General features: G+C 38.1%; 1 protein-coding gene across 9 annotated transcripts in view; it reads left to right on the top strand.

Annotated features, from left to right (window-relative positions):
- The window catches only part of SOX6 (SRY-box transcription factor 6), a 620,069-nt gene that overhangs the window by 516,296 nt on the left and 80,673 nt on the right, over nucleotides 1-23,100 (top strand). For all 9 annotated transcript variants that reach the window (XM_030330807.1, XM_030330815.1, XM_030330812.1 and 6 more), the window contains 3 exons: nucleotides 12,117-12,266; nucleotides 18,835-19,018; nucleotides 22,024-22,211. In XM_030330807.1, the coding sequence (XP_030186667.1) occupies nucleotides 12,117-12,266; nucleotides 18,835-19,018; nucleotides 22,024-22,211 (522 nt within the window). The remainder of the gene's footprint in view (nucleotides 1-12,116; nucleotides 12,267-18,834; nucleotides 19,019-22,023; nucleotides 22,212-23,100) is intronic.

The following is a 23,100-nucleotide window of genomic DNA, read 5'->3' as shown; positions in this document are numbered from 1 at the left end:
GTGTTCTAGAGCTTGGCTTAGGATTATTGTTATTTATTTATTTATTTATTTATTTATTTATTTATTTATTTATTTTTGGTTAAATAACTTTATAGGATCACTTATAAGTTTTAGTTAACATAGGATCTCTTGCCAGAGCTTTGATGTAAGCAAAGCCTGCCTCACTGTTCTCAGTCAAAACTAACTGTGATGGGTGTGTTAACTCACCTTACCGTGGTTATCATTTCATAATATATGCATAGGTCATATTGTCGCGTTGTTCACCTAAACCTTACAGAATCTGGGGGCACCTGGGTGGCTCAGTTGGTCAATACTCTGTCTTCGGGTCAGTTCATGATCTCACGGCTCATGGGTTTGAGCCCCTTGTCAGGCTCTGTGCTGACAGCTCAGAGCCTGGAGCCCGCTTCTGATTCTGTGTCTCTGTCTCTCTCTGCCCCTCTCCCACTCACGCTCTGTCTGTCTGTCTGTCTCTCTCTTAAAAAAAAAATAAACATTAAAATAAACCTTATGAGGGGCGCCTGGGTGGCGCAGTCGGTTAAGCGTCCGACTTCAGCCGCCAGGTCACGATCTCGCGGTCCGTGGGTTCGAGCCCCGCGTCGGGCTCTGGGCTGATGGCTCAGAGCCTGGAGCCTGTTTCCGATTCTGTGTCTCTCTCTCTCTCGGCCCCTCCCCCGTTCATGCTCTGTCTCTCTCTGTCCCAAAAATAAATAAAAAACGTTGAAAAAAAATAAAAATAAAAAAATAAAAAAATAAAATAAACCTTATGCAATCTTATTTGCCAATATCTCAATGAAACTGGGGGGAAAAACCCTAATTGTTCCCAGTGATGGTGTTTCAGTGGTAGTTTGTAAATGCTTCCATGTTGCCTTTTATCATATTGTGTCTCTCTCCCTTTCTCCTTTCTCTCCTTGCTGTGAGCTCCTGAGAGGCTGCATATCTTCTTCATCTTTGTATCCCTAATATTTTTTGCTAAATTGAATGAAAATGCCAGATGTTTTTTTTTTCAGAGTAAGATGTTTAGAGTGACATCTCTTAAAGAGAATATACTGATAAGAATAAGAACCTGCAAGTTTCAAGTCTTTATAGTGTGCCCTTCTTATGAGTATGTTACGTGCATTAACTCATTTACTCCATACAACAGTCTTTTGGAGTAAGTACTATTATTTTTCCCATTTTAAAGATGTGGAAATTTAAGATCCAGAGAGATTAAATAACTCTCCTTAGATTAGTTCTGACAAAAGAGTGTGCACTCTTAATCACTATGCTGTCCTGCTTCTCACAGCAACATATAAACCTTATTTTTCTAAGTGTCTTCTTTAGTCCTTTATATTAACCATTCCTTGCTTTATCTGCTATAAGGAATTTTAAAGGTGGATTATTGATATATGTATCAGTATCGTATCTAGTGACAATAAAGTGTGTTATGTAGTTATTACACAGTCTTTGAATGATTTTTACCATGGCTGCTATGGATAAGGTATCATTCCTTTCTGCTAATTAGGGAGTAAGCCATGGGTATTACTGTAGGATACAGATGGCATATTTACATACTGCAAAATATGCTGAAGTTCTCCAATTGGCAATATTAATAATTCGCAGTTCAAAAAATGACAGTTAGTGGAGGTGGCTCGGAAACAGGGTAAAACATTTATTTGAATTTAAAAAATATAGAAGAAAATAAAAAGGGAAAATAAGAAGAGGATGTTTTGTATTATTTCTTGTCGAGTTTACTTGATCACTTCAAAGTGAATTCAAAATGCATCCTTATCTCCCTCAACATTTATTACAAATGTTCATTTTAGGTTAATATTATTAATGAATATTATGTTATTAATATGAAATTTCTGTGTAATAAATCTGTGCATTTCATCATAGGTATGAATTTTGTTCACTCGCATGATTCTTATGCTCAGTCTTCCATAGTCTCCTGAGAAATTAAAAACCAAGTTCAGTTTATAAAAACACTAAAAACATTTTCATATAACAGACATGTTTATTTCCAACCAGCCACATTTGTTCTGTCCATCAATTAAAGTGAAGAAAAATGACATTTAGAAAATACTATACTTTTCTTTCATGCAATTTTATTTTCCCAAATATATATTTTTAACAATCTGAACAAAAACTTATTTTTTTCATTGCATACTTACTCATATTTATCTTCATTCTGTTGTTTTGGGGGCCTCATTACGGGTGGAAATCGAAGGGTGTAAAAGCTGAGCAGTTGTAGAATATTTTTCAAGCAACAGCATCTGGTTTCTTGGCAGTCATCATGGGCCAAGGCAAGGCAGTCTTGGCATATCTCCAGATTTTTCTGTGGGTATTGCTGAGGGATTTCCAGGTCTGCCATGTTGTTGTGATGTTGTTTCCTAGAAACCCGGAAACTCAGAATGGAGTCCGGAGTCAGTCTGGTAGTATTTAAGGTCTACATGATCTGGCCTCCTTGATACCTTTTTGACATCTGACCCATCACCCTTTTCCAAGCTCACTTTGCTCCAGCCACACTGGCATCCTTGCTGTTCTTCACACATGCCAAACACGAGCATCTCTGTGCCTCAGGACATTCACCTCTCCTTTGCCTCTGCCCTGGATGCTTTTCCTGGGTTATCACACGCCTTACTCCCTCACTTCTTTCAGGTCTCTACTCAAATGACCCTTCTTTTAGTTTTCCTGACCTACTCTGTATTAAACTCCCCCTCCCTTACATTCATATACCTGGTCACTTTATATCCTATGGCACATATTAGCATCAAAGTTACACATCTGTGTGCTAATTCATCATCTTCCCCCCGCCCCCCTTACCCGAAGTCACTGCTCACTCCTGTTTTCCCAAATAGTACCTGGCCATTAGTAGCCAGCCAATAAATACTTTTTGCATGAATCCAAACCAAAATTCGCCTTTTGGTTACAAAGAAACAATGCTTTTAAATATTAGGGACCTAACATCTACTCATTTACTGAAAGTACTTTATTCAATTCAGCTTGTACTCAAATATATACACCCCCTGAAACTTCCCTGTGACTTTGAGGCTATGGGAAATAACACTTCGGTTTCAAATCCAATTTCTGGACTCCTCGATGAGTTTTTATTTCCTATTGGTAGAGTCAAGATGCACTTGTTTAAGGTTTCCCTGATGAGCCACGGTTTTGTGACTAGAGAGTTAAAGGAGCGTTACGAATGCAAGCTGTACCACTTGGAGCACATTCAGAGAACTGGGTCTCTTCAGCATTGCCTGCCCAGCTCTTGGAAACAGAAGGAAAACAGTCAAGTTCGTTCCCATAATGTCGATTTACAACTGCCCTCATTATCACCTCTTCGAATATCTTGCTTCAAAAACCAAAGTACTAATTGTTTCAATGACCGAACTTTATTTCTGTAAATAAAACATTATGTATTTACATATTTTATTTGGCACCCTGAAAGATACTTGGAAAGGCAAGGAGAGATTGAATTTTAAATTGAAATTTAAAATTATTGGGGGTTGCTTTGTTTATGCTTAGTTATTTCCACTATGCAACTGTGTTCTATAAAGAAAAGCTCTTCTGAATGCATTCCAATATAATTGGTGTCATCCAAGAATGAATTCTGTTTTTTTGTGTTTTTTTGGTCTTGTTTTGTTTTGTTGTGTTTTGTTTTTGTAGCAGATGACTGACTGGGTGCTCAACCTGATGGATTCAGAATTTTTTTTGAAAAATGTCTCCTCATGTAAGGCTAGGACCATTGACCTGAGCCTCTCCCCTTTTCTTTTTTCTTTTCTTTTACAGCTTCTCCTCTCTTCCACTTCCAGCATATTCTTCCCATTCCTCCCACCCCAGTAGCACAATGAGTTATGTTAGAGGAGCTACTCAGTGCTTGGGAAAATAGGCAAGAGGATCTTCAGCCAGGAAAACTCTTTTTTCAATTCATTTTTCTTTACTTGACATTCTTGTGCCGGCTGCAGGGGATAATGAAATGAATTAAACAGGTCCTGGCTTTCCAATGCCTTACAGTCAATGCTTGTTTTATTTTTCTTTGGTTGTTGTGGAAAGGCAAATAGCTGAAGTCTCAAAGGGGATGAAATAGGTCCACTCTCACCTGAGACAGCTTTTTGGCTCTTTATGTATATTTGCATAAACTTTACTTTAAAAAATCTGAAAACACCTTAACATGATGATAATTACCTAAGCTAATTACTGTCGTTGCATTTTAAAATCTGCACATTTAAAAACAAATATTAAAATAAAATTCTACCACATAAATTATTTTTTGGGTGCCCAATGATTATTTTTCAAATATATATAGGATACATTTCTCTTTCAATTCTGGGGGAATGGTGGGAAAACAACCCTTTTATGAAGTCCAGATCAAAAGCTCTGACAAAATGTACATATTCTATTTGCACTCAGTTCCCTAAGAGAACAGAAACAAGAAGAAAAGAGTCTGTGTGAACACTGGATGGGAGAAATAGTAAATTTGGGTTCTAGATTTCCTTCTATCTATTGCTTGTCAGTTGGTATTCTTATGCAATCACCTTCCTTCTCTAGGCTTGAGTTTTCCTCATCTGTAAAGCAAAGGGATTGGATTAAATGATGTTTACAATTCTTCCTTCTGCTAACATTGTGTTATCTGGTGTTTCTTTATAAGAAAATCAATGCATGACTTGATGAACCCACATGTTATAAGTTCAAGAAGATGGAAACAAAGAAAGAGACTTCCATCTCTGGGGATCCTTTTGGAGAGACTGTGAGCAAAGGTATAATAAGAAAAAGGTGTGGGCAGAAATGATAACAATTCCAAAAAGATAGAGCCAAGAAGAGAAATAAAGGAGTTTTAGTGATCATTGTTAACACAGCATATATTAAATATCAGGCATGATGTTAGGTGCTGAGGACACGTTAAAGAAGACTCAGTCCTTCCCTTAAGGAGCTTGGAATTTGCTGGGAGATAGAGACATTAAAAAAAAAAATTCCGTAAAGTTCACAGGAATAGGTGATGAGATATGGGGGGAGCACAAGGGAGACAGGGTTCAGATAAGGCCTTAAGGAGAAAGTGACTTTTAACCAAGACTCAAAACATGAGTAGAAGTATGACAAACAAGAGGGGTTAACAGAAAAGGAAAGAATATGGCAGGAGAAGTGAGAAGGTTGAGTTGGAAATTAACCCAATACGTGAGGAGTGGGTGTGGTAGCTCTTCCCTTATTCCTTCTCATCTCCTATCCCTACAGCCAATTTTCTTTGGTGTCAAGTATTAGGGGTATAGCTAAACAAGTGCCTTCTATGCTGAAAAACAAGGACTTCAGTTCTTTCCTTCCATAAAACCACAGCTATATTTCCTGGATCGTTTTGTTGACATTGGAGGTTTATGAGAAGTAAAAGTATTTGTGATCTCTTTCAAATTATTTTTAAGCTTTCTCCGTTCCCCCCCGCCCTCAGTCTGTAATGACTTGTTACTGACATATTTTCTTCCCTGTGCTGAACAAGCACTAAATCATGCTGCTTAATTACCCCTGTCTCCGTTCTACCTTCTCACAGCCTCACAGCTGAACTTGTCCAGCTTTATAGCATGCCTTGCTCGGTAGGCGGGGGAATGGTCATCAGCATTGTTTTGAGAAGGCAACAAAACCCAGGATGTCCCTGGAGAACTGAGCCAGGCTTGGGGCCTAGTGTTAGGCAGCATCATTCAAGTAAATGACATTTCCTTAAAGATGCTCCCCTACCAACCCTGCTTGTCTCACGACTCCATCATCTTCTATTGCCCTCTCCAACCCCCGAGTAGTGTGTTGTATACAAGAACAGAATCTGAGTTATCCAGGGCCAGGGATCTGGGGTTCCTAGATATTATGTGGAACCACAGCAGGTGAGGTAAATATAAGGGTAGGGGTTGAAATTTCAGTAGTGCCTATTGAATCTGTTTTTATAGAGGAGCATTTTCCCTTCTCTTCCTTTCTTCGTTATCCACCAATAGGCTAGTTATATTTGAGGGGAAAATTTTTTTTTTCTTTCTCTCTGGGCCAGATTCCGACAGGCCACTTTAAAATGCCCTTTCTAATTGAAATGACAAAACACAGGAGAATTTACTCCAAAGAGAATCTGGTGTGTGAAGTTGTGCCTGCTTTTTTACTGTTGGTTTCCATATACTGGAGCATACTGGTGCCAATTTAAAGCCCCTGTCAATTTCCATTTGTATCAAGTTCCCCTATTTCTACCTATATTCTGCATAGTTCTTTTTACTTTATCAGTCTCTTCAATATGTGTCACTAGGGTATTTCAAGTGTCTTCTATTATGGCTCACAGATCAGTTGGAGAAGGGAGCTGTTTAGATAAAAATTGCGCCCCTTGCTCCTTCAAGGTGGCTGGCTGGTAGTACCATTAACCCTTTCTGTATGTGAGGGCTGTGAAGTGCCATTTTAGAAAAAGTCACTGCAAGACATCTGGAAATATAGTTTGCTATTTGAGAACTCAGAACAGCAGCAACATCAGAATCTCTCTTCTCCTTGGACAATGATTCTTGTCTGGTGGCTAGGAACAGGAAATGGGTTTCATTACAATTCACTGTAGAGCTTATGTAAAGCACATGGACTTTAAAGTAAGACTGACTCTATAAAATAGATAATAATTCCCATTTTCTATAATTATTTAGAAAACTAAATAAAATAATAAATGTTAAATACCTAACACAGAACCTGACTGAGTTAGCGTACAATATATGCTTGTTGAATTCACACATGAATGAATGAGGGTGATGACTGAATGGCAGGATGAGTGGTTATGTGGTTATGTGAAAATCATGCGATTATGAGAATATGAGCCTTGCACCTTTTTTTCGATGGGGTTCTCCATTGGAGAGCTTACATGATTTTATCCCAGAAAGCAGGTATATACATGATACATATGTATACATATATACACACATTTATGTATGTATAATGTATATACCTATATATGTGTATTTCATATTATGTTAAGTATTAGATACACTGACACCACTCATAATTTGACATGAATTTGGCTGTACGGGGCAAAACGTGCCTCTCTTTCCAAGTACAATAGTGTTATAAGATGACTCTGACAAAATACATTTTTGAGGTCCTGGCCATAGACTGGTGTATCTACTTGAAGACACTCAAGAATTTCAGGGGCGCCTGAGTGGCTCAGTCAGTTAAGCGTCCAACTTTGGCTCAGGTCATGATCTCACATTTCATGGGTTCGAGCCCCACGCCGGGCTCTGTGCTGACAGCTCAGAGCCTGGAGCCTGCCTCAGATTCTGTGTCTCCCTTGCTCTTTCTGCCCCTACCCCATTCACACTCTGTCTGTCTCTCTGTCTGTCTGTCTGTCTCTTTCAAAAATAAGCAAACACACACACACACACACACACACACACACACACACACGAAAGAATTTCACCATAAGGCTGAGTTTGGTAGGACCTACTGTTTTGTGTTGAATGTAAGTAGCCCTAGTTATTAAAGTGTCACTAGGATACAAATGCAAGATAGGTTTTTTTTTGAAGGCTAGTCTCAGGACACAGAAGTCTAGAAATAGTATTAGAGGTATGGATTTATGACATCTTCATAGGACTTCCTTAATCCAATGTATTTAAAAGATTCGTCAATAAGTTGGTGGTAAAGCATAGAAAAGATTCTTTGTGTCTTGGCTTTAATTCATTGCTTTTTCTAGATACTTCTTGTTGGGGGAATAAAGTCTAAAATGATTCATGTGGCCTTTAAGACTCTACCCCTCTCTAGCCTCTTGTCATGCCACTGTACCCACACTTAACCGTCCTTTCATGTTGGCCCTGTTTTAGTATCTTGAAAACGTTACTTTCTTTTCTACCCCAGGGCCATAATAATCAATGTTTCTTTTTTCTGGAATGTTCTTTATAACCTTTCCTCCTGGTTAATTCTTACTTAAAGTGTTATTTCCTTGGAGAAGCGATTTTGATTCTCCAGACTATGTTAAATGCCTTTGTTAGATGGTCTTTTGACATTCTGTATTTTTCTTTCTCAGCACGTAACCTGAACATAATTCACAGTTACTGTCTAAGCATTTATTTAATATCAAGTTTTCTTTCTAGCTCCATTAAGGCAGTAACTGTTTTCGAGTTGCTTGCTGTTGTACCTCCAGTGTTTAGCATAGTGTTTAGTTAATAGTAAGCATTTGATAAAGATTTGTTGTTGAACAAATTCATCAATGCTGGAAATGTACTCGTGATGTGCAGAGGTTGGTTCATCATATAGCCATTTCTACTTTAAATGGTAATGTTGGAATGAGAGCCAAAGTGTTCTTCTATTATCTAGTTATATCATCTTGAGCGTGGTACTTCTCTTCTCTAGTCCTCCTCTCATCAGAAGAATGAGGAGGTAAGACTAGACTAAATGATCTGTGAAGGCCCTTTCAGTTCTAGATGTGAAGTATGTCAGTTTTCAGCTTACCAAAATCTTAATAATGACTACTTTATTAAAACTGAACTAATACTAAAGGTGGAATATTTCTGCCATAAAATAGTGAAAGCATTTCTTAAAGTGCTCCAATAAAATCTGAGTGATTTTATAATTTTGAAAAATATTTAGCTAGGCTCATTTTTACATATATGCACTACATGACTTTTATATATCTTGGATAAAGAAACAACTCAATATCCCAAACAATCACCAAACATTTTTCAAAATTAAAATGGAAAAAAAGTCTATATTTACAGAAATAGTCTTCACCAAAGTTTAAATGTTTATGGGACTCTGGCTAAGTCTGTTATAAGCTTTACTACAGTGTTGGTTTTTTAAACCTCAACTGTGTTTGGAAATGAATATTCATTATTATCATCATTGTGTCTGTGAACTATGATCTCAGAATCCTATGTGGAGTGACATTTTTGTAAACTCTTGCGTAATCGTTAATCAGAGCTTAACCCTTTTCTTTCCCAAACCATTAGTCTGCAAAGGACTTTTCTAACTAAAGCTATTTACTTGGATAACTAATATTTTCTGTTCTTTCAAAAAGGATGTGGTATCATTTAGAGAAACTTTAAATTTATAAGTAAACTAAGAAGAAAAATCAATACCACCCCTCAGTTGCTGCTCAAGCAGTAGAATTTGCGTTAGAAAAGTTTAAGACAGGTGACTAAAGCCAGCAGTTATTAAAAAAGCTTTCTAGTCAACGTTTTAACAAATGACTTCAAAAGAATCATTTCTTTTGAAACAATGTAATTTAATTTGGGCTGGGCTTATTTTCTTTTATTTATTTATTTATTTATTTATTTATTAATTTATTTAATTTATTTTTGAAACGCAACACCATAACATTATTCATTATGTATGATAAATATAATCATGTACTACTTCTTTCGCCTCATTTTTAGAAAATATCTCTCCTTCTTAACATCCAGTGATTTTATATAGTATGTTAATTCAAAAATATTGATTGGTTATCTCTTATTTGCAAGGTACTATTCTCTCTGCTTGCCCTCAGAAATAATTAGGTTGATCATGACTTCGATAAGCTTACAGTCTATCAAGCATGATAAGACATATATACACAACTAAGCACAGGTTTAAAAACAGTGGTAAGTGCCACAAAAAAAGGTGCATGTCAGGTGTTAAGGATCTATATCTTACATCTTCTCCAAAACTATATGCCTATTCCAAGACTTTGAAACCTCCACAGCTCCTAAAACAGAGCCTTGCATATAGAACATATTCAATTAGTGTTAGCTTAGAAGATGAGCTATCTTTGAAATCATTTGGCAAGCCTATACCTATTCAATGAACGACATTCTTTTTACCCAGGTCAGATCTGCAATCTTCAGTCTGAAAAGCATGGTACTTATATCTAAAATTATACATTTTGTCAGACAGACTGTGAACATTTTTATTTTCGTGAGTGCCTTCTATCTTTACATCATATTCTATTTTCTGTTTTTTTTTTTTTATTTCGAAGCTTATTCTACTAAATCTTTTCTGATCTCCTACTGACCAGTTTACTCAGCTCTATAAATTTTGTGGTGTGTGGAGATGCCCCTTCTTGCTTCTACTGTATCAGTGATGGCAGCTCACAAGGAACTCTGAGGAACCCCAAGTCTGAGGAATCTCAGTGTTTCTGGGGTCATTCCTCTCATAGGTACAAACCAGTAGAGAGAGATAGAAAATAAATGATTATCAAAGCTTTAGAGGAAGCAATTAACATTATTTCTAAAAAGCGACTATCTTGTTCAAGCTGAAGGATTTCTGAATTTAGTCAGCTTTTAAAAAAATAGATTTGTTCCCAGGGATTTTTTTTTTCCTGTGTGTTTTTTTTTTTCCACTAGTTGAAGTTCCCTGGAGGACTCAAGATCGTCTGATCTTGTGAATTATTGAGGTAAAATGAAGGCATAAATGATGCTTAAGGACTCCTGCCTCTCAAAGATTTCATGACTCTTTAATACTCAGTCGTAGGGCACGTTAGTCATGATACTAGATACCATGTAGCCAACACTATCTCAGCTCTCAACCATCTTCACTCCATTCAATACCAAACTTTTCATCAGTGGCTTTATCCAAGAAGCAAATTTTCAGAAGCTTCACTTGCCCCTCTTTTGAAGACACTTGGCTGAATTTCAAAGGAAAAGGATACCACAGAGTAAAAAGGAAATAGAAGAGGCAGCCTTTTCTCCCCCTAAGTTCTAGCAGTTTGACTTACTCTTACTTGTGAATTTTTCTTGCCACTGAGTCATTGCACATACAGAATTATGAAACTTTAATTTCTTTAGAGGCTTGTTATATTAGAAAAATTGTTCCAAAGAAAGCAACAATCATGACATAAGCACATCTGGCTCTTGCAAATTATTCTTTATTAAGCTTTCATTTAATTACATGTGCTGAAAGGTCTGTTTTTGATTACTGTAATTTTTTTTATTTGTCCATCTGAATGATAGTAATGCTGGAAATTACATACAAACCACCTGTTTTTTTTTCCCCCTTACTAATATGACAAAGTTTGAGCTATTTTCTCTGTGGTTGATAAACTAGGAAGCTTATTTATTATGATACACATAGGACTGTCAAGGTAATGGCTTAATCTTGATTATAAGAAGAAAAGAAAATATTTGAATGGAGTTCCCAAGCATTAAATAGTGTGAAGACTGAGGCATCTGAATTCTGGCTAACCATAGAAGATCAACACATTCATTTATTATCAATTTCAACCAAAAGCTAATAAAACAACAGTCAAGGGTTTAACATCCTGTGCTAGGAAAGAGAAGTTTCATTTCACTTCATTTCATTTCATTTTTTTGGTCACAAATCTGGCTATATTCTCTTGAGGATTATCTTATATGCTGCCTAGAAACAAGACCCCAAGAAAACAATGCCTGCTGTTGGGCCTGGGGATCTTGAAGGCAGCATTCTTATCATCCGGAAGGATCAGCATCCCCAGAGAAGCTTGGTCAGTATTAAATAAGAACAGTGTTCTTCCAGGAATCCCTAGGAAAGTTCAGATTAGTTTCTTAGTTCATGAATATTAAAATTGCATGAATGGACATATTGACTTTTAAAGAACTTTTTTTTTTTTTTTTTTTTTAAATTTTTTTTTTTCAACGTTTATTTATTTTTTTGGGACAGAGAGAGACAGAGCATGAATGGGGGAGGGGCAGAGAGAGAGGGAGACACAGAATCGGAAGCAGGCTCCAGGCTCCGAGCCATCAGCCCAGAGCCTGACGCGGGGCTCGAACTCACGGAGCGCGAGATCGTGACCTGGCTGAAGTCGGACGCTTAACCGACTGCGCCACCCAGGCGCCCCTAAAGAACTTTTTATAAAGATTTTAGGCGCTAGAAAGAACCGTAGAGACCATTTAGTCAAATTCCTTTTTGTACTGAAGAAATTGAGTTCTAGAGCAACCGAATCCTTTGTTCACGTTCATCAAGTTACTGCTACAAGCACCAGGAACAAGACAATGGCTCCCATACTAGTACTCTTTCTTTATATTATTTGGGCTCTCACATTCCCTTTTTAAAAGATAGTGAGAGAGAAATCACAAGGTTGTCAGGGGAGTAGTTATGTAACAACACGGTAAGTTTTGTTTTTGTTTTTTGTTTTGTTTTGTGTTTTTTGAAACTCAATTTCAGCTGCATCTAAAGAGATAATGTTTGTCTCCCCTGTTTTGCAGCAGCTCTATGCCGCTCAGCTGGCCAGCATGCAGGTGTCACCTGGAGCAAAGATGCCATCAGCTCCACAGCCACCAAACACAGCAGGGGCAGTCTCACCTACCGGGATAAAAAATGAAAAGAGAGGGACCAGCCCTGTAACTCAAGTTAAGGTACTTGCTTTGCAGGATTGTGAAAACAGTTTGGAAAACAGCTTCACAAGAAAAGTAGTGAACCAGGCTGGGTTGGGAATAAGCAGCAGGAAGCATAGCAGCATAAAGGAAACCCAAATGCTTCTCTTTATGGTAAATTTCATGATTGAGCACTGAGAAACAGGTGTTTCCCTTTTGATAACAATAGTGCCATATTGTGAGCGCTTTACCTAAATCTGCAAACTCACTTCTCAAGAGTTTTCCCCATTTGGATTCTGGCTTTTATTTTTTAATGTTCATTGGCATGAATGGCCATGGTTTTATTACCAGTCTTTCTCATAGATTTGTGACACTTTCTCTCTAAGTTCCTGAAACAGGTGGGAGCCAACTTACAGTACCGGAAAAGGAGGTTCTCAAAACTTTAGATTTTAAAAAGGGGGACAGAAAAGAATCTAGTGCTGGGCCTTATATGGTTTGTTGATAAAGGACTGTCCTCTGAAAACATTTATAAAATGGGCTCTGAGGAATGAGTGGTATCATTATCTATTCGTGCTTTGATGCCCGGTAGTTGTGAGAGGATATGCAGGCTCTCCCAAGTTATGGCTGGGACATTGATAGATGCCTTTCCTCACTAATTTTCAGTGTCTTAAAATGTGGCACCCAGGAGGTACTTGGCGACAGAGGGAAATGGATGGATGATGCGCTCCAACTTTGTGCTGCAGCTGGTACCTATAGGTGGTACTGGTTGGTTTTTATAATATAGTTCAGGGAGACAATTGTTTTGTATCATTGACTTATCTACTCAGAGGGATACGCCAGTGCAGATGTATTGTTGTAATGTGCCCAAAGTACTACATTTGGAGAAATTTTGCAATTATTAAATTTTCACAAGGAAACATCTAAGGCCAACAAAATAGCATCAAATGCTACAAAGCCACTGAAAATGTATTATTTTTCCATAATGTTTTTGAGTATCTCAAAATTCCTGCCTGCAATTTTGAGATACTCCACATTTTGAGTATCTCAAAATTCCTGCCCAAAGGAATTAATTTAATGCCACCCATGCTTTAAACTCTCCAAAGACATAGATGAACATTTATGCTTTGTTGTTAGAAATACTGAGATATAACAAGAGCAGCTTACATTTAATAAGATAGCATTACTTACAGAAACAAGCTACCTATTTTGTGTTCCAAGAGTTTCTGTTTGTGAATAAGAGAACGCTACAACTCAAACCACAGCACTTTGTTTAATTGTAGTTGTTAGAGTATGAACTTATCAGACGGTATTGACTTGAAGTATTGAGTATTAGATATTTTAACATGAAAAAGTCACTTTATAAGTGAGTTGGCCAAATGGAACTGCACCAAACCAAGTCTTTACTGGATGAGTAAAATGTTCCCTGGTTAAATTCAAGTTTACATCTGCTTTTACCATTCCAGCTTTGTGGGCCAACTGAGTTTTATTACTCACTTGACCACATGCAAATTCTTAGGGAGTTCTCTATATAATTTGACTTGACTATATTTTATGTTAATAACAAAGGAAACATTCCTTATACTTATTAGATTGTTTGTTGTATGTGTGGGTAAAAACATATAGACCAAGACATAAAGCAAATGTTTTAAATTAAAAAAAATAAAAGCTTCTGCCTACTAATGAAGAAGTTCTGAGAATAATCTCATGATTTGCTAATTGAAAGCATTATGGTCACTAAAATGTTTCTGTCTATAATCATTGCTTTCCCTCTGTATATAACATGACCACATGACACGAGGCATAGTTTGCTGAAGGTAACAAAATTAAACATAGATCATCTTATTGTACCTTCTTTCCCTGAGAGTTTTTATCTACAATAAATATCAATAATGTTTTTGTTCAGATTTCAGTTCTACCACTTTTACCACATGTCCCTTTGGACAATTTGCTTAACTTCTTTCAGTCTTAGTTTTCTGCTTTGAGAAATGGGAGTTAATATTATTATGAGTCTTAAGTCCTCTCGCACATAGTGAGTGTTTCATTAATGTTAGTATAGCAGTGATCATGATGATGATGATCTGATGGTAATAAAGATGACGGTGGTGGTGGTGGTAGCGATTATAATTGAAGCATCTAGTTGTGTACCAAGAGAGCCTAACAAAATACCTGGAGGATTTCCATTGTCAGCCATAATGGAGCAACAGGGATCGGATTTAGTCTTCCAGCTTAGGTAACTGAAACACAGGACAAGATATATAAAACAATGATTTTCAGGTATTTACGATAGGAATATAGGACACTGATTCCTGAGAAAAGAGAAACAAATGAGAAAAGTACTACAGTTATTCCAGTTTACTGTCAAAAGGTTGTTTATAGGTAAGAGTGCAAGGAGGGATACCCACACGGAACACGGCAGCTCCCTGAATAGAGACATAGAGTTCAGAGTTTTGGGATGCCAAGGTAGATAAGAATTTGTGAGGTAGAGTACCAGAGAGGAGAGAGCTGCACAGAGGGAGAGAGGACTGAAAATCTGTAGGGGATTCTCCTGTATTTAGTGGAGTATTGATCATCATATGCATACGAAGAAACTCTCTGAGGCCAATGAAAAATACCAGATGTAGCAGGCAAAGCTATCACAAGGTTCACAGAGCACTGAGAATGGGTTTGTATTCCCATTAGCCAGAGTGGAAAGATCTCCTGATGCATGGGGTATCAGGTAGGGTTCCTCAGAAGGGTGTTACCTCAGTAATGGGACCAAATTATCCCTAGATTAATGGCTGCTCTGAACCTGCCTAACAAAGCTTAAATGCAAGCCTAGAAAGGATCAAATTTTTCTGTGTCTCAGAACATGTGTCTCAGAACAAAGTCCAAAATATTTGAAAAATGCCCAAACTCCAACACCCAGAACTGTAAAATTCACAGTGTGTAGCCTCCATTCAATAATTACCAGGCCTTTGAGGCACCTGGGTGACTCAGTTGGTTAAGCATCTGACTTCAGATCAGATCATGATCTCACAGTTCACAAGTTCAAGTCCGGCGTGGGGATCTGTGCTGACAGCTTAGAGCCTGGAGCCTGCTTCAGATTCTGTGTCTCTCTCTGTCTCTGCCCCTTCCCCACTTGTGCTCTGTCTCTCTCTCTCAAAAATAAATAAACATTAACAAAATAATTGCCAGGCTTTTATAGAAGCAAGAAAATATGAACAATAATGAAGAGAAAACTCAATCAATAGAAATAGGCCCCCAAATAGCACAGATGATAGAATTAGTAGTTAAGATGGTAAAAACAGCTACTATAGGGACTTCCAACTTTGCCAAATGAGAAGGTAGGCAAATCTTCCCCCTAAACACACCCATAAAATTTATGTCAAGCTAAGGGCATGCTGTGAGAACCAGTATCGGGCCTGCCACGGTGACAAGGGATTTGATGCTTCCCATGCCCAGTGGCGTTGTTGGTGGAAGTGGCAATTACTGAGCTATGAAAATAAATAGAGCATATTCAAAGCTGAAAAATAAAAGATATTATAAACACCACATGTTTAAGAAGATAGGAAAATATGAGCATTATAAGGCAAGACATGGAACACATACATGGAATGTCTGGAGATAAGAAATAGTTTTTGAGATGAAAACTATACTGGATTAGTACTGATGGGATTAGTAACAATTAGATATCACAGAAGAAAAGATTAGTGAACTTGATGATGGAATGATGAAACTATCCAGAATGAAATACATAAATAAATAAAAAAAAGACTATCAGTGCTGTTGGACATCAAATGACCTAGTATGCTCCTAGAGCCCCAGAAAGAAAAGGAAGGAACAGAAAAATATATTTGAAGAAGTAATGGCTAAAAATGTTTTAACATTGAAGAACACTTTGAACTCAGATATCTAAGAATCACAGTGAACCCCAAATAAAAGAAACATGGAGAAAACTAAATATCTAGCATATAAATCACTATTATTTAGAAAGGAGTGAAGGAACTAGTCTAAATATCCTTTGAGTGTAGAGAAAAGAGAAATACATTGTAATGAAGCACGTAAGATGTTTTTGACGTGCATAGTAGATATAACTGTGTTTCCTGAGACCTATCCTCCGTGTAGATATAGATAAATGTACATCACAACAGATGTACTGGATTATCTATTTCCTACCAAGACAAAAAGAAAATATTCACTATGTTTTTGAGTGACTTATTTTCTCTGATAGTTTAATAGAAAGAGCATCTGGGATTTGGAATCCAGTAAAGTGCAATTCAAGTGCTGTCCCTCCACGTATGGCTTTGGACAGTGATTTTATCACTCTGACCCTTCCTCCTCTGTCAATTTAGAATAGCACTCCCCAACTTCATAGACTTATTGCTAGTTAAAGGAGTGAATATGTGTGAAAATGTCTAGCACAGTGCCTGCTGTATACTGGCTTCTCTGTGCATGTGATTTCTATTTTCTCTTTCTAATCTTCTTGAGTAGTCTGTTCTGGTATCTTTTTTGTCCCTCCCCTTAAACAGTGACCATTGATACAGGAAGAGACCATAGAGATCAGCTAGAATCAGGCTCTCTTTTTCTACCAATGAAGAAACTGAACCCCAGAGAAGTCACATGTTTGCCAACGGGGAGGATGTTCTGTTTCCAAGCTCTACTGTGTGCTTTATTTTTTTTTTATTTTTATTTTTATTATTATTTTTATATATATATATATGAAATTTATTGACAAATTGGTTTCCATACAACACCCAGTGCTCATCCCAAAAGGTGCCCTCCTCAATACCTATCACCCACCCTCCCCTCCCTCCCACCCCCCATCAACCCTCAGTTTGTTCTCAGTTTTTAACAGTCTCTTATGCTTTGGCTCTCTCCCACTCTAACATCTTTTTTTTTTTTTTTTTTTCCTTCCTTGCCCTCCCCCATGGGTTCCTGTTAAGTTTCTCAGGATCCACATAAGAGTGAAACCATATGGTATCTGTCTTTCTCTGTGTGGCTTATTTCACTTAGCATTACACTCTCCAGTTCCATCCATGTTGCTACAAAAGGCCATATTTCATTTTTTCTCATTGCCACGTAGTATTCCATTGTGTATATATACCACAATTTCTTTATCCATTCATCACTTGATGGACATTTAGGCTCTTTCCATAATTTGGCTATTGTTGAGAGTGCTGCTATGAACATTGGGGTACAAGTGCCCCTATGCATCAGTACTCCTGTATCCCTTGGGTAAATTCCTAGCAGTGCTATTGCTGGGTCATAGGGTAGGTCTATTTTTAATTTTCTGAGGAACCTCCACACTGCTTTCCAGAGCGGCTGCACCAATTTGCATTCCCACCAACAGTGCAAGAGGGTTCCCGTTTCTCCACATCCTCTCCAGCATCTATAGTCTCCTGATTTGTTCATTTTGGCCACTCTGACTGGCGTGAGGTGATACCTGAGTGTGGTTTTGATTTGTATTTCCCTGATAAGGAGCAATGCTGAACATCTTTTCATGTGCCTGTTGGCCATCTGGATGTCTTCTTTAGAGAAGTGTCTATTCATGTTTTCTGCCCATTTCTTCACTGGGTTATTTGTTTTTCGGGTGTGGATCTACTGTGTGCTTTAAAAAATGGCATTAAAAGCAAGTTCTCTGTGCCTTTTCAGAAGCAAAACAGAAGTTAACATTTGCCAACAATTTTTATCTTAGAGCACAGTAATATAGATCTTAAAACTGAACATTTAAATGAACATGTTTATATTACAACTAAATTTCTAGAATGATGGACGTGTTGTTATGTGTGTTTAACGGCAGGATAAATGAGACAAAATAAAGGCAGGGAGCTTAGCTTTCAAGCTCCTGGTTGCACTAGAGTTACAAGCCAGATATGTGAATACTGTGCTTGGTATAGAAGGGCAGGCATCTTAAAATAGACACTCTGTAAATATGTGTAGCAAAGATTATAAAGAAACATCACTTTAGACATGAAAAATAAATTACATATAGCATGGTATGTAAAACATAATTATAATGTGTGCTTGCTCTTTGCAAAAATTAATTTTAAACATGAATAGAGACCAGAATATAGACCATGAGGCGTGTCCACACCCAGAAAGCCACATAGAAGCCATGCTGTGGCATGCGGCTCCCTGGGCAGAGGCCCAGGAGAGCAGAAGAAGCCTGTGTTTCCATTTTTAAAGTACTCGCAATTGTTTGATTTAAAATATATATTAAAAAATTAGCTGCAGAGCCTATTTATAGTTGCAGGAACTTTTCAGAGAGAATAACACAAAAGCACTACAGAGCTGCTGAAATTTTAAATAATTCTTTGTAAATGCCCTAGGTTAATTTAGATCCTTGAAAACACATTAGGAAATTAAGCTGTAATGTGAGCTAATTCAGATTTTAATTTGGCAAAAAGAATGATCCAACTACACAGTTAATGTAAATAGAAGCATAACACAGGGAAATTAATGAGGTTTCCTTCCGATGAATCTTCAAGGAGGTAGATAATTAGCTTCTTTTGTTATTATTGCAGGAGAATGTGGCATTGTCTCTGAGGTGTAAAATAACTGTGGCTTACTAAGTGATAATGTGCTTCATTTGTCTTCTTTTTTAATAATTATTTATGTTAAACTCTTGTAGGACGAAGCAGCAGCACAGCCGCTAAATCTCTCTTCCCGACCCAAGACAGCCGAGCCTGTAAAGTCCCCAACATCTCCCACCCAGAGTCTCTTCCCAGCCAGCAAAACCAGCCCCGTTAATCTGCCTAACAAAAGCAGCATCCCCAGCCCCATTGGAGGAAGTTTGGGAAGAGGATCCTCTTTAGGTAAATGGAAAGGTCAACAACAGGAAGAGATGTATGAATTGGGTAAAAATGAAGCAGACCTGTTCAGTGCTGACTGATCCCTGTTTCCAAAGTGTTCCTTAGTCCAGGGGACGGGGGTGGGGAAGTAAAATCCTTTCTACTAAAACATAACTAACACCTTTTGGTGTCTTGGAGTGATTAGAACTTTTGGAAAAGTCATAATATAAATCCTGCTGGGATGGGATATTTAGATGCTGATGAGTTAGATCTAGCAAATCAGAGACTTGGGGATTTCTGTGTTTGGTTAGTGCTTTGCCGCTGAAGCAACTCTAGGCAGACGAGAGTGATCAAGAAAACTCCAAGGGCCTAAAGGGACCTGACCTCCAAGCTGCCTGCTAAAAGTCCCAAGTTTCTTTGAAGCTTTATATTTTCTTTTTTAAATGTATGTGAATTTTACATCTTATTCCTTATTAGTTTTGCTTTAAAACAAATGTGAATGACACGCTTCAATGGCATAATATGAAATAAGATTGGTATCTGATAAGATACGTCATAATGATCCTCTGGTTTCTTACACTCTCTGATATATTGCCAAGTATCTCTAGGGACATTCATACCTCAGTGAGAAGTATAGAGGAAAAACATGAGTTTTGGCATCAGACAGACTTGGACTCAGAGCCTTCACTTACTCGTTATGTGACCCTGCGAAAGTTATTTAATATTTGTGAACTCAGTTTCCTAATCTCTTAGAGGGGAATATTATTACCTAGCTCATAGGTTGTTGTGAGAATTAAGAGAGAAAAATGCATATAAAATGCCTAACAGTGTCTGACACCTAGAAGTCATGTTATTTAAAGAGACTGGACTGAACCAATACCAACAGATTTACATACACATGTGGAATGAAACAATAAATGTAAAAGCATTTGTCAGTAGCAGAGTGCCAAATAAGTATTAACATGTTGTTACTAAGCCTCTTCGTTTCTGTAAGATACAGAGATTCCAAGGGATTGGGGATTTAGATTCTTCACATTACCTTCCTTGCCTTATTGAGTCCCAGAGCCTGAAATGCTTGTTATAATAAACAAAATAATATGTAAGTGTAGTCATGTGCAGTTTAAAAGTCATTTTTGCCTACATATCTCATTTGATTTTTCATAATAATCTTATGTGGTAGTGCATTATTACCCTCATTGTATGATAAAGTAAACTGTGATTCTTACAGGTAAAATGGCTTGCTCACAGCCAGGTAGCTATTAATTAGTAAAGCCAAGAAGACTAGAATCTGGGCCCTCTCACCTGAGTTCTATAAACTCAGTGCTGTTTTATGTGAGGTCACAGTTGGAGTGTTTGCTGCACTGTGCTGGGGTTAAGTGAATCTTCTGATGGTGAGACATAATTTTTCCTCATTCAGATTTGGGACATTAGGATTCATTCAGCAGCCTATTCTCATTTTGAGTCAGAGTGCCTCCTCGAGGGGCCAGGAGGTTTTCACTCCAAGTCAGTGATACTCGTGTGGGAGAGAGAAGTGAGTCATTTCCAGCATGTGAATATGGTTGCTGGATTGTTGGAAGCTTGAGATAAGGAAAAAAAAAAGCCAACTTAAGGATAAATCCTAGGCTTGATCTTGAAATGGCCTTTCCATAGTCTAATTCTGAATTTTGTTTGGAAAGTATTTGCTATGTATACTGAGCATCATGAGGGACAAAGGAGACTATGTCACAGGCCCTGCTCTTATGGAGTTTATCCTTCAGCAGAGCATATTTCTTGGATCATGAGCTAGAAATAGGCTGAAGCAATCACAATTTTGTCCAGGCAATATTGGATAGAAATGTTTTGTTTTGTTTTTATCAGAAGAGTTCCAGAGCAAAATATAATGGGTTTTCTAAATCCTAACAAGTGATTGTTTGACTTTTAAATAATTTTCTATAGACAGCCTTGGGAATTTTTTCTAAACGCATTCATATGCACATGTATTGCACACACGTAGAGGCGTGGCATAGGCTTGACTCTAGTCTGGTTCTCTCTGTTCTGTCTGAGGTGTGTGCATGCATATACACATACATGTGCTATGAAATGTTCATACCAGGATACAAACAAGTGGATCGCATTAAACTTTACCATAGCAGCTGCAATCTATCAGCAAGCAGTTGCCCTCTTTCTGTCTAAAATTGGAAAAGCTTATATAAAGTATTAATTTTAACCTACAGTAAAATAGAAGCCATGGAGGAGAATTAGTTTAATTTCATTTTTCCCCCTCCGAGTTGCATGGAATATAATGAAAGTAAATATTTATTCTCACTGTACTTGGAGCTTTGTACTGATGTGAAAACCATTCCCACACATACAGCCTCGCTATCACGAAAACAGGGAGCTGAGAGCAGTGGGTGTTCGGTTGGGGGTAGGGAATGGGTTGTCATTCTCTTGGTAAATAACTGAGGCAGCATGATGAGTAGAATGCTTCATTAACCAGCCAGTGATTGGGGAATGGGGAGTGCAGTGTATTCCTTCCCGCCTCCTCTCTCCTGCAGTGGACATATGAGCACACAGATAAAGATGTCAGTAATGTACACATGTAGCCTCACAGAATTTGTTTCTGCTAGGCCAGAGACAGCTCTCTTGCATTAGTATACCCACGGTAACAGGCATCCTGCACAGAGATCTCTGTACCTGTCTCTAACCCCTTCCCGACTACTCCCCATCTAATTGGTAGATGTAGCCAGAAGACAGACAGACACACACACACATACACACACACACACACACACACACACACACAAAATTGGAATCTAGGAACACTCATCTGTGAGGAGGTGGGACTGGAGTGCTGGGGTATCCTCCAAGGGCTAAAATCCCAGCACAGCTTGGTTTCCCTGTGCTCTATGTATAGTATTGCAGTTTTCTTAATAACAAACATACCCTTTCTTTGTCTGGAGAATGCAGCATTCTACAGGGGATTGGATAGTGGCAGTATTTTGTTAGCATCTAACCTGATAAGCTTCTAATAATGCATCCTGTGTGTGCAGATATCCTGTCCAGTCTCAACTCCCCTGCCCTGTTTGGAGATCAGGACACAGTGATGAAAGCCATTCAGGAGGCTCGGAAGATGCGAGAACAGATCCAGCGGGAGCAACAACAGCAACAGCCACATGGTGTTGATGGGAAACTATCCTCCATGAACAATATGGGGCTGAACAACTGCAGGAATGAAAAGGTAAAACTTGCTTCCCTCCTTCACTGGCTCTGCTGGACCCATTAGCTCATTCTCCTCTGGCTCTTTCCAGGCAGCCAAAGATTTGGGCTTCTAGCTTGAAGGCTTCAACGTTACTGCTGATGAACAAATACACCCTTTCCCACTTGCTGTGGGGTTGCCTCCCACGCACACAACCTGGCACCCAACCTACCTGCCTATTGGTATCTTTCTGTCCCATTACAAAAGATTTAAAATATTTTGTAATAAAGGGAATATATGAGGTTATTAGAATAGGAATAGACTATCTGAATATATAAAAAGAAGGAAGAAGCATCTATGCTCAGGATGAAGGCTACTCTTTACTATGACTCACCATTGAATTTATTGCTAAGTTCCCTATCCGCCAGGGCAAAAAATTAAAGTAAAGCAACTTTCAAAATGCATTCATTTATTTTTTGATTCAACAAATTATGTATCAAGTGCTTATTCTGTATTAGACACTGTTCCAGGCACTGGAGATACAACAGTGAACAAATCAGACAAAAATCCCTGCTCTCATTGAGCCTACACTCTAGGAGAGCAAAGACCATGAGGAAATTAAAAACTACGTAATGTAATGTCAGTAAAGTCAGGAGGTGAATAGATGCCATGAGAGAAATAGAAGCAAGTTAAGGAAGTAGGGAGTTACAGGGTTATTCTTTTCGATGGGGTGGAATGGACTTTGAGGAAATAGCACTTCATGGAGACCATGATGGTGTAGGTGATGTGATGAGTCAGAGGAAAAGGATCTAGGCAGCAGGAATGATAAGTACAGGGGACCTTAGAGTATAGACCACCAACAAGGAGATCCATGTAGCAAAACTAGCATATGAGAAGGAAGAGAGGTGGGACACAGAGTAAAGTGATAGCC

Source organism: Lynx canadensis, chromosome D1, assembly GCF_007474595.2.
Source record: "Lynx canadensis isolate LIC74 chromosome D1, mLynCan4.pri.v2, whole genome shotgun sequence".
In the NCBI taxonomy this organism is placed as follows: Eukaryota; Metazoa; Chordata; class Mammalia; order Carnivora; family Felidae; genus Lynx; species Lynx canadensis.
Note: the sequence above shows the minus strand (reverse complement) of the source record. Positions and strands in the feature narration are given on the sequence as shown.